The 12,345-nt window shown below is 33.8% G+C and overlaps 1 protein-coding gene and 1 long non-coding RNA gene across 3 annotated transcripts in view; both read left to right on the top strand.

Moving 5' to 3' along the window:
* Positions 1-325: 325 nt before the first annotated feature.
* Positions 326-4,091, top strand: LOC127835486 (uncharacterized). Its single transcript, XR_008028542.1, has 3 exons — positions 326-382; positions 865-1,025; positions 1,674-4,091. It is a non-coding gene; the product is annotated as an uncharacterized LOC127835486 (long non-coding RNA).
* A 5,118-nt stretch (positions 4,092-9,209) lies between these two features.
* LOC127835416 (opioid growth factor receptor-like protein 1) overlaps positions 9,210-12,345 on the top strand; it is a 39,365-nt gene continuing 36,229 nt past the window's right edge. For both annotated transcript variants that reach the window (XM_052361868.1, XM_052361851.1), the window contains exon 1: positions 9,210-9,385. In XM_052361868.1, coding sequence (XP_052217828.1) covers positions 9,362-9,385 — 24 coding nt within the window. In that variant the 5' untranslated portion in view covers positions 9,210-9,361. The remainder of the gene's footprint in view (positions 9,386-12,345) is intronic.

The raw sequence follows: 12,345 nt of genomic DNA, 5'->3' as shown, positions 1-12,345 counted from the left end.
AATTTTCTTTTTAATTTCTTGTTATTAAATTTAATTATTATGTCTCTTTTAAAAACCGTGTAAGATACTTGATATAAAATCAATATTATCATGTCCAGGAAGAGTAACCGTTGTTAAAAGGAAATACACAGGTTGCTTCCCTTGGCTCTTGTGCAGTGAATCTGCCCAGGCTTATGAAGTAAACAAAATAAAGTATGTCAACTAAATTTATATCACATAATGTTATAAAATACCTTTCATTTAATTAATATATTTGTCATATTACTTTTTATGTAAATATGCGTTTGAAATATTTGACTTTAAAATATATTCATTCCTGTATGATCATACAAATAGGGGGCGCGCGACAAAGCTGCATTGACTCAATTTCGAAATTATCAAGGTAGAACTATTCTGTCCTGGACTTTTTTATTTATTTTTGTTCGGAAACAATTTTATTTCTTTATTCACAAGATCAGACCATTTTTAGTGTGCTTTTTTTCTGAAATTGCTATCTGTCATCAAATGTCACATGTTTTCGCGACTGTTCAATGTTTGTTTAATTTCATGAATGAATAGCTAGTCAGCTATAAGTTGTTTCATAAAATTCTTTCTAATAAATTTTGGTGAAACTGAGAACACTCCGTGTATTATATTAGCAATGTCAAAATCAAGGGATAAAACATACTGGCACTCGTACAGACAGGTAAAAAAAATGTTTCACTTAAATCATGTTTACAATGCTAAGGGAATCATGTTCCAGTACACCCAATGCAACAGGCCATTTGGCAGCTATTTCTTAGGTAATTACTTATTGTTCTTTTAGTATACAACATAAATTAATGAACTGAGAACTGTGTACAGATGCTTTGTGTTTCTTTTCAGGTGAGCCATTTGTCTGTATTGGGTGGCCGAAACCGCGCTGATGTGTGCCGGCGCATTCTGAAGCATTGCATGTCAAATGAGGTGGCCAACCAGTACAGCTGGCATGGGAGGAAGAAAAAGGCAGTATTTGGAAAACTTTCTATTGGCTGATGCTGTGCAGAGTAAGTTGTCATAGTATGTGTAAAAAGATAAGGTCACAGTTAGAACTAATTCATAGTGCCAGTTACGCGGTCTTGGTAGTTTTCAGACTATACCTAAGGGGTCAATATAAAAAACCGGGTCTGTATACAACCACGCGTTCTAGGCACCTTTAATTACTATGAGGGGGGTGTAGGGGAGGTAATGCAATCAAATGTCGCAATAAGGTCTTATATCGAAAACCACAATCACGTCTGAAATTGAAATTTCATGAACCTAGCAATTAATGTCGCTATATATTTCCTTGTATGAGACGTAAAATAAATGACGTATTTATATATAATACTATATAAGGTACCCCTATACACCTTAATTCGTGTTAATATCGGGTAAAAAAGGGTATGGAGATACATGTATTTAAAGTGGGAACCCCATGACCTATTTCTTAATCAGAGACCCCGTAACTGGCCATATGTGTGAATATATATATACATACAGAATTACATCCGGCTGTTTTCCTTTTTCAAAAGTAGTCTTCATATTGTAATTTAAAAAGGGTTAAGAAATAATATTGGTTTATAAACTGCCCAGTATCGTTAATTCTTGCAACACTGTTTGAACATATAATGGATATAGAATAATATGAGCCTACATGTCATTACCATTTTCAGAAGCTGTCATGCGGTCCTTGAAATGCACAGCTGCAGAAGTTGAACATGAGTGCAGGGAATGGTTTAGAACAGCCTCTGACCGTGACGGTGGAAGAAAAAAGAGGACAGCCAAAATAAGTGATGAACCGTCCCAATGAATTTTAACTCGTGTGTGTTTTAACTTTTAATTTAGTCTCCTGCTGCAATTTGTTATGATGTAAAGGTCTCTTTGAACTTGAAATTAATGATTTTACACAACTTTTCTTTTAATATGTATACTGATGGAAGCAGTGTATATTTTTTTTGTTTTTTTTTTTGCCTTTATTACCTAAATAGCTGTAACTCTGTGTGTTACTTAGGTAAACGTAACTTTTCAATATATTCTTGTTCTAATTGTTTCATTTGTCATTTTTGAAGAAAACAAGTTTCATGTAGTTTGTATTAATATTGAAGACAATTTTCTTGTAATATTTTTTATTCAAAACTTTCTAGAAATGCCCATAATTTATGTCTAAGTTCAGGGGACATACAAGGTGTTTATTTCTGAAAATACTCAATTATAAAAATCAATTCCCTCAATTCATTTTGAATTTGATAAGTGACAGAACTCAATTATTTTTATTTTCAAGTGATCATTTCCTGGTGAAAACAACAAATAATTTTAATATATGTTAGTTTAAGGTATTTATAACCATATGTAAATAAGTCCCAGTAAACTACTCAATTATATATCATTCAGCAATATATTGCTCTGTCCTACTGCAATGTATTCATTAACAAATACTGGCTGCTTTATACTGCATATCATTATTAGTTCTCTTTAAAGGAATGGTCTGACTTAATGGCTTTTTTTTCAGTATTTTGGGGATGTGATCCCATTCCATGAAATTGGGAAATGTTGTGTCAATATATATATTTACATGCAATTCAGAAAAAGTACAACTGATAACTACAAGTCTTATTCCACATTTCATAGCTAGTATTTACCATTTAAGACTATTCAACAATGAGGAATTGCTTGACTTGATTTAGGGGGAAAAAATGTGTTCTGCCATTGACAACATGGCCCATTACCTTAAATTGAGATTTCTAGTCACTTGTACATTTACATTTTGTGCCATTACTATGTTTTGTTTTTTTTGCTGGATAGCAATTTCCTGAATTTACTTGTTACAATTTTTGTGTATTGTATGACTGCTATGTTGTATTTTGCTGACTAGTCTTGTTACTATTTTTTGTGTATCATATGACTACATTGTTGTATTTTGCTGACTAGTCTTACTTGTTACTATTTATTGTGTATCGTATGACTACTATGTTGTATTTTGCTGACTAGTCTTATTTGTTACTATGTTTTGTGTATCGTATGACTACTATGTTGTACTTTGCTGACTAGTCTTACTTGTTACTATTTTTTTGTGTAAGGTATGACTACTTTGTTGTATTTTGCTGACTAGTCTTATTTGTTCTTATTTTGTGTGTATCTTATGACTACTATGTTGTATTTTGCTAACTAGTCTTAATTGTTACTATTTTATGGGTATCATACGCTATCCATTTTAAAGAAAGGGTTATTTTATTAATTGCCAGGGTATATAGACCAGTTTTGATAATATGGGTGATATGAACCATTTATACATGCATGTTTGGTAATTTTCCATGTATACAATATGCGTGTTGGATACGTTGGTTTTCTTCATAATTCTCTTATTTTATTTTCATTTGCTGAATATTCTATTACCAAAATACAAAACTCAAGTCATTTGGTCATTTAACATTTTGTTTCAATGTGTTACTTTTTCAGTTTCTGTACCTGTAGAATTATAGAGTCTGTTTAAATAATTTCTTTTACATTTGTTGTTAGTCAATGTATATATTAATTAATTTTACCCCATTAGAATAAAAATGTTGGAATTAGTAATAAATAAGTTTAATATTTTCAGTTTCAAGACAGTAGTATAATTAGCAAATACTGTATTCCAGTTTGGTTGAAAAGAATGTAAAAATAAAATGTTGTCTGAAGAAAATGTTCTTTCATTTATTTAAGAAACTGTTTTAGGCCCTTAACACTACCAACAACAATTAAAAACAATTGAGGCTAGACAGGGACTGAGGAATGGTTAAAAGTATGTCGGCACCATGCTGGCTCAAGAAGGTATCGCCGATATACATACCAATGTCGGGCCAACATCGAGCCGTGTTGCACTCCCGATCTCGGGCCGATATACATACCAATGTCGGGCCAACATCGAGCCGTGTTGCACTCCCGATCTCGGGCCGATGTAATTACCGATGTCGGGCCGATATACATACCGATGTCGGGCCAACATTGCGCCGTGTTGCACTCCCGTTGTCGGGCCGATGTAATTACCGATGTCGGGCCGATATTGAAATAAATATCGGGCCGACATCGGACCGATTTAAAATGTTTGCTGGGTTACGTTTACCACTCATTGTTATTCCGTGATTTATTATTTCGATTGCTTTTAGAAGTGTTGTGAACGCTAGAAAGCTCTTTTAAAGAATGATCCGAAATGGTATTTTAAAATCGATACTCAATGTTGTAAGTACAATGTACTAATTAGCGGTCATTTAATTAGCGATTATTACTTTAAACGTGTCAAAAACTCTGACATATTTTCTGTTCAAGAAACCCCCACAATTTTCCCCGAGAAACAAAACTTCTCAACACCTTATTATTTGTTTACTCGCAGCGAGCCGCTTTTATAATATCAAATGCAATTACCGCTATAAAACGCTTTAACCGCAACATAGACGGACAAATGATGTGCAGTGTTTTTAATTTTCGCGACTCGAGACGACTGACGCGTGACCGTTGATTTCAGTTCAAACATGAATTTCGGAGTTGAATAACTATGGCCGTTGGCCGTTATGGACAGGTGGCCGTTAAATTCAGGTGTAATATAAAGTGTTTTTCGTCGGGGGGATTCAAGACTGACCGTTGTCTGCAGGTGACCGGTAAATTCAGGTGGCCGTTAGGTCAGTTTCGACTGTAAACCATACCTAATATAAGTACCCTACAGGTGTAGCCGACTCGGGGAGGATTATAGGTTAACCCTCGGTACGGCGACTTGTCTGTTGGTCCATGTGTCCGTCTGTCCATCTGGAAATGGATCCTGTGATCAGTTAAAACGTACGTAACTATGTTGATGAAACTTGGTATAAAAATATGTCGATATGAGGAAGGCGGTATGAGGAAAGAACGTTATTTAAGATACTTTGTGGATAAATGTCGATCTGGTTACGGAAATTATTGAAAACTACTACTCGTTAGTAAGTAAACGATCTCCATTAATTTTATATTGCATACCCAAACAAAATCACGTGTATATATAACTACCCGGTATATGGCATCATATCAACATGGAGAGTTTCACTCAACTAGCGTACCTATTGTAAGTGTCGTCACTTGTTGCTTTGTAAAGATTATATTATTGTTGCTATAAACATTGATTGATTTTACAAGAGTGTAACATCTCATGTTGTACATTGACCACTTACTTTTCAACGGATATTGACGTATAATTGTACTGATATTTTCTTTAATGAATACATAGGTCGCGCAGTTGTTAGTTGATCCACAGAGATTGACCTGCTTATATAAACTTTTTTTAAAGGAAAAGGATGGATGCATTGTATATACCGCATGCATAATTTCACCTAATTATGGAGGCCGCAAAGAATAGACAAAACAATAGAATGATAGAATACAAAAACTTTCATATATTTGATCTTGCTAAGCTCAAATGCAAGCAAATTTAAGATCAGCATGTAAGGTGCATACACATGTTTTTTTAATGTCTCCATTTAAACAGAAGTTATACAACACAAACTTTTATATGGAAGCAGCGACCTTGACATTAAACCGACTGGCCCCAAATGTAAGGTCTCCATGCAAGCTTGACATATCTTAGAAAGGTTTCATCAAGATTGATCAATGCAAACATTGGTTTTTATATTTTAACACAAACATATACCTATATTTTTATACGTACTTTGTAAGTTTTAACGGAACAGTATTTTGATATATTGCAGGTCAATAGTAAAATTTCAAGTTGATGATTGATATTTTCAACCTTCATAATTCAAGTTATCACAGTGGCAAGGTTCTATTAAGTGCCGATAGAAATGTTTTATCAAAGACAGTGACCGACCTGGCATGACAATCACAAAGACATGTGAGAAGTTTCATTCTAATATAAAATTTTCTAACATTTTGCGATTTTTTCAGACGGCCACTGCATGGGAATGTTTAAGTTTTTCCTCAATTGGAGAAGTAACTAGATACAAAGCCTTTTTCGAGTACATCATCATCATCAGCATCATCATCATCATCATCATCATCATCATCATCATCATCATCATCATCATCATCATCATCATCATCATCATCATCATCATCATCGTCGTCGTCGTCGTCGTCATCATCATCATCATCATCATCAATCCCTTGACCCCTCGACCGGTTTGCCGTTTTGGGGAGATGAGGGACGACGAAACAGAAACTTCATCCAGTCAGTTAATATTTGCCATATTTTCTGATTGTATATACAGTTTAAATAATAAGAAAGCAGTGCGTTTCTACTAATGGATACCTTTGAGTATGTGTGCATGTTTTAGAAAATGACACAATGAAAACACAGCGTGGCAATGTACAATGTAACAGAATTGCATTCACTTATTACGTGGTCCGTTTATAAAAGATCTATGAATAAGCAGACAGATCTTTGTTTCATAACGCGGGTTTGTGGTGGGTCCAAGCTAAAGCTTATAGCCTAAAAAGTACTACTAATCAAGAAGTATAGTTGGATATCCAGATTCCAATTGACAATCCCAGAAATTGATAACTCCCGGATTACCGCCCCTGAATTTTTGAACGCGCCTCGAGTACGGAACTGCTAGCATAAACGCTTTTATTAATCCAAACTTGGGACATCGCCTCCCATTGAGCGAATGCATTCACTCATCTATCGCAGATATGTTTTTCTTTCAAGATAATTATCTTACTAAAATTGATAATCCGTAATTAATAAATTAATAAAGAAAAAAATCACGTATTTTTTCGTTCTTTTAAGTTTTGTATCGCAATTTTATACTGTATAACGAAAATTTAATAAAGACATGTTTGGGAAATGTAGACAGTTTACTTTAGGCTCCAGTTATTCTTGCTGAACATTTTTATCGTAAATTAAGATTTTATTAAGATATTAGTTTAGTAAATATTGAGAATATAAACAAAATTCATTTTAGGCTATTGACTCTGATATAACATGTTATACTCAATTTAAATGATAAACGAAAAGTAGATTAATAGACAAAAGCTGATAATGTACTTTTATACAGTACATGTATTTAAAAAAGTTTGACACCTTACACCGCTTTGCTAATGAATAGCTCATATTATTAATTTAACATCACAAAATTCATTTTCGGCTAGAGATTTTTGTATAAGCGATAAATAAAAAACATCAACACTTCAGTTTTAGACTTATGTAGCAGGGTTCGGTATAAGGAGAACTTTTATACTGCCTTGCTATATGAGCTAACTTTTATAGCGACGCAGTAGAGTGTCTGTCTGATTTGGAACCGGGAGGTTCCGGGTTCGATCCCCATGGTGATCGGGGATTTTTCTGGCTTGGTTAACCTTAACTTGATATATACTCTTAATAAAAAAATTTGCTTCTACCAAAAAAAAAAAAAAAACAACAAACACCAACTTGGCATTAGTAATCCCGGGAATATTTTAGCACAGTTTCCGTACCCGGGTATATTGTAGTATACTTAAGAGTACCCGGGGTACTTTTAAGTAGTACCTGAGCTGAGAATAACCCATCGAACCTGACTGTAGGTCTCGTCTTACTATTTTGTTTTTTGTTTTAAATTATAAATTGGCAGGTAGTGATAACCTTTCATGGAATGATGACGCGTATCATCGCCCGAGCAAGCATTTGTATCTTCAGCCCCATAATGTACGGCCAAATCGTACCCTGTCGTCGATGAAGCCGATTTGTCACAAAGAGCGGCGTTCATACCGCACAGTGTAGATGACATTTTACCATTACCGGTAATCATAATGCGCAGTATTTCGATCAATATTTACAGACATTCTCGTCGCTCTGGTATGTAGCTGCGTATGTTGTGCGTGGTGTTTTCGCTCTTTCATGATGATCTTCGTCTAGTTCTTTATGTTCAGCAAGATTTATGGACTATCTAAACAGGACTTCCATTATAGAGATGCTCGGTCGAAAATGTTATTACAGAAGATTAGAAAGATAGGCAATATGTCAGACTTGTATAACTATTAAGACTCATACATGAAATCAGTGAAGATACATTTAAGCCAGAATTTAAGACTTTCTTAGCAAACTGGCAGGTTTTTCTGGGTTATAAGGTTTATTATTAACGTTAGTAAGGTATTGTGACATTAAGAGAGCATAGTAATTATTTTATTTAGTGATCTCTTACACATGCGCAGTCCACAGCCAATACGAGTGCACGTGATAGCTAGTACGTACGTGCCCACGCTATAGTAATGAAGAGCGCACGCGATACGTATATTTGCAATGTGAGCGCGCGATTGCTATTTACGTGCCTTAGCGATAGCTGGCCAATTAGAATACGTATCCGATCACCAATTATAAAATATAAACTTACGGTCTTAGTGCGCATTTTTAAAAAGTGATGACATACTCACCCATTATCAAATATTAACTTAAGGTCTTAGTGCGCATTAAACAAAAGTGATGACATTATCATTGTGACGACATGGGTGATGACATTATCACCCATTATCAAATATTAACTTAAGGTCTTAGTGTGCATTTAAAAAAAGTGATGCCATTTTAACAAGTTCCATCGGTAAAATACGATTGTAGACCTGTTAGCTATTGTGTGCGTATGGGATACATATCGCGTACCTGCGAACCTGAGAGATGCCGCAGGCATACGACAAAACAATCACGTCCACGTTTGAAAGCGTGAGCGTGCGCGCATTATACGACCACGCCGATGTTATCATTGAGCTAGTTGACAAATGGCTAACAATTCGAACGCACATCATATTCACGGGTGGTTAGCGTGTGGCTATGATATTAATTAGTAAAATCATCATTTTAAATACAAAAAAAAAATATATAACGAAAACTCAACTTCTCTGAAAAAAAATCACTATGTATATATATTTGATAGTGAATTTGTTTTTCAGAACAGTTGAATTTTCGTTATAATTTTATTCTTTTTCATTCAAAATGATGGTTTTACTAATTAGTATCATAGACATACGCTAACCACCTGTAGTCCTAACTATTGCGTCAACACGTCATATATCGAGTGCGCACGTTACAGATCTCGCTTGTGTGCGCAATAACTGTCTCGTGAGAACATAAGGGTGATATGTCCTTTCACTCCACCGTAGTAAGCACTTTGAAATTGAAATTGAATAGCTAGTAATCAGCAAAATTCATGGTGCACTGTCGTACAGCCTTCTGTATAAAAGCGCCATAAATTCAATAAGCAGGTATATTGGACAGTAGAAAGGGAAGCTACTGTTATACACTGTATATCTTCAGGATATTTTTCTTTTTTCATTTATGAAAATTCTATTTTGGCTTCAGTTTTTTTCATTAAATTTGTAATGCAGCTTAAATCTGACACTGCATATTGTGTAAACCACAAAAGGAATTTCAAGAATGGGATTAATATGTTCTAAACAGGTTATTTAAATGTTCTACTTTCGCTTTACAAACATTAATATCGATATGAATCTTTATAATTGATGATTAACCAATAAATAATGATGTTTCCGTTTGTCTCGAAAAAAAGTTATATTCATATGATATTGCTTATTTTATATCTGAAACTTTTAAATACTGTGTATCTATATTCTTGTTACATGAACTTAGCAAAACTTGTTACCTAGCTGACACTGACATAAATCTTAAGAAAATTATTATTTGCCGGACGAATGTCATTAAATGTGACAACTAGAATATTAATGATACAGCCATTCATCTTTAAATTGTACTTGCAATCGTCTGAACATTTAATGTTGAACATAAGGCTTTTTATCTATAACACAAAAGATTATAAAACTGCGCAATTAGAAAATATATCATCAACAATGATTGCAATGAACAAGCTGGCTCTTAAAACATGATAATACTATTATCACGCCGGGTATGCGGATACTTTGATAACAGATGGCACTTCGATACCAGATAACAACAAAAGCCACGCGCTAGAGTTGAGTTCTTCAGCTTTTTTGCATTTATGTTCTGTTCATTTGGTTTTCAGACACGTAACATTGTTTGGTTGATTAATGGTATAGTACTTCGTATTGCGGAGCAAGAAAGTCATGAAAAAACAGTGGATTGTAAAAAAAGAGATAAAATTGCATCGATGCTCGTTATGAATTCGATGATCAGTACGTATTTCAGCAAAATAAAAATACTTGGAAATAAATCAAGAACGTGCCAACTATTCCAAATAAAAGATCAATATGTCCATTAATGTTACAACATGTTAAATTTTAGTTGAATAACGTATTTGAGGAAATTAAAATGTTTTAAGAGTCGGATGCCAAATTTTCATGGACACTTCTTTTACCGATCATCTCAAAGACAATGACACTTCGATTCCAGATAACTCGACACTTTTTACCAGATATAACACACTCTATTTAGTGACTCAGAAATGCAGAATTCGCTGTGGAATACTGCTATAGTAAGCAGGCAATAAATAAAAATGTATGTACTTACGTAAATTAAAAACAAATCACCGAAACATGTTCTTATCCCTTTGGAATATGATAATGAAAAGGGAAAGGGAAGTGTAGAGCTCAATATAAAGGGAGTTTTCCAATCTCTTTTCAATTATGTGGCTACGCATTAGTATCGACTTCATGATGCGATTCTAATGAGCACCAATGACAAAGGATTTAATGAGGTGTATTTGCCGCTTTAAGACCCCTTGCTCCCCTTATCTAGAGTCCTGCTATAAGTACAATTGAACACAGTTGTGTTGATCCACATGCTCCGTTGTATTTTCAATTCTCTTAATCCTAGTTTACCACTTAAACACAAGTTTATTATTTTATTATCTTCGGTCGTCACTTGATACATATTACTTCAGAAATAAGCATTTGTATCTTATTAAAAATTTGCACTTATAATATTAGTTATATAAATTAATAGTAATAAGATTTTTGAAAACGACCAACGCCATTGGTTATATTTTACATGTGTATGTAATTCAGTTATGCATAGATTCCCAATGTGTCGGGCTTGACAATGCAAATTGATTCGTACTTCAAAATGTTTGGTAAGAATAGCCATAATATACATAAATGCATTTCGTGTAGAAGATAAAACTCGATAATCAGAGTGCCCAATTGTTGAAAGTCTCTGGTATCCGAAGTGCCCTATATCGGGAATCAAAGTATCTGTAACTTCATGAATACCACCTATTAAAACATGCTCTATCTTCATTTATATTTCATTGAATACTATCAAAATTTCAGTATTTGAAGCACAGTGATTACTCTATATGCTGGAATATCAGAAATTTCTTGCAATATTTTTAAGTAGTTTTATTTTGTTGAAATGTTTACTGTTCATCCAGTTTATGCTGTTTTCCGACCGATTTTTCTTTTTTTGGGGAAAAATCTACCATTCTTTTGTGATGTTTTTCTTTGCAATAGAAAAGGACACACCATTTATAAACTCGATCATGCGCCTTGTCTAAAAAACTAATCTTTATGATGCAGCTTAAACAAAACTGATGAACTTACCTCTCGCGCGTGGCTTTTGTTGTTATCTGGTATCGAAGTGCCATCTGTTATCAAAGTATCCGCATACCCAGCGTGATTATTCGGACCAATATGTTATCACGAAGATTTAAGGATATGCATGGAAGTTCGCCTTAATCTTTAATATAAGTAAGTATGCTGGACTTGCTTTTTCTATTTAAGGAAAACATGTAATTATTTCCAGTGGATGGGTAGATAGATACATACATAATGATACACACAATGCATTGAAACAACATGTACATAAAACAATATGAAGTAAAAAACAATCATAATTGAAAAGTACATGCATAGAATGCACTATGACATGCACACTAACGCCAAGGATTACACAAAAAAGAGCAATATACCTTATTTCCATTGTGGTCCTTGAAAGAACCAAGGTGTAAAGAATACTATAAAAATGCACTCAAAAGCATATGGCTGTACGATAATGTTTCCAATTATGGTTTATTGTTATATCATGATTTGACAAAACGAAGGACCGCGCACAATATTGTGAATTTGCAATAGTAACTTAAGTTTGGAAGTTTCATTCAGTTTATGTATCCATATCTAGATAATGCAACTTTAGTAACATTTCAAATGAAGCGCGTGTTAGTGTTTTTATTTAAATAATTTTGTCTCATTGGTAGTTTATTTTTCTAAAGCGTATAGTGTTTTTATATGTAAAATTATTACTTGGTAATGATATTTTCTTTGCATATTAAGCTTAAAATTCTGAAATATTCATTTGAAATAGTACGATGGCATATCTTAAGCTTAAAATCTTGAGATATTCATTTGAAATAGTACGATGGCATATCTTAAGCTTAAAATTCTGAAATATTCATTTAAAATAGTTCGATGGTATATCTTAAGCTTAAA

The sequence above is a fragment of the Dreissena polymorpha genome, chromosome 1, assembly GCF_020536995.1.
Source record: "Dreissena polymorpha isolate Duluth1 chromosome 1, UMN_Dpol_1.0, whole genome shotgun sequence".
Taxonomy (NCBI): Eukaryota; Metazoa; Mollusca; class Bivalvia; order Myida; family Dreissenidae; genus Dreissena; species Dreissena polymorpha.
This window is presented reverse-complemented; position numbering and strand designations above follow the sequence as displayed.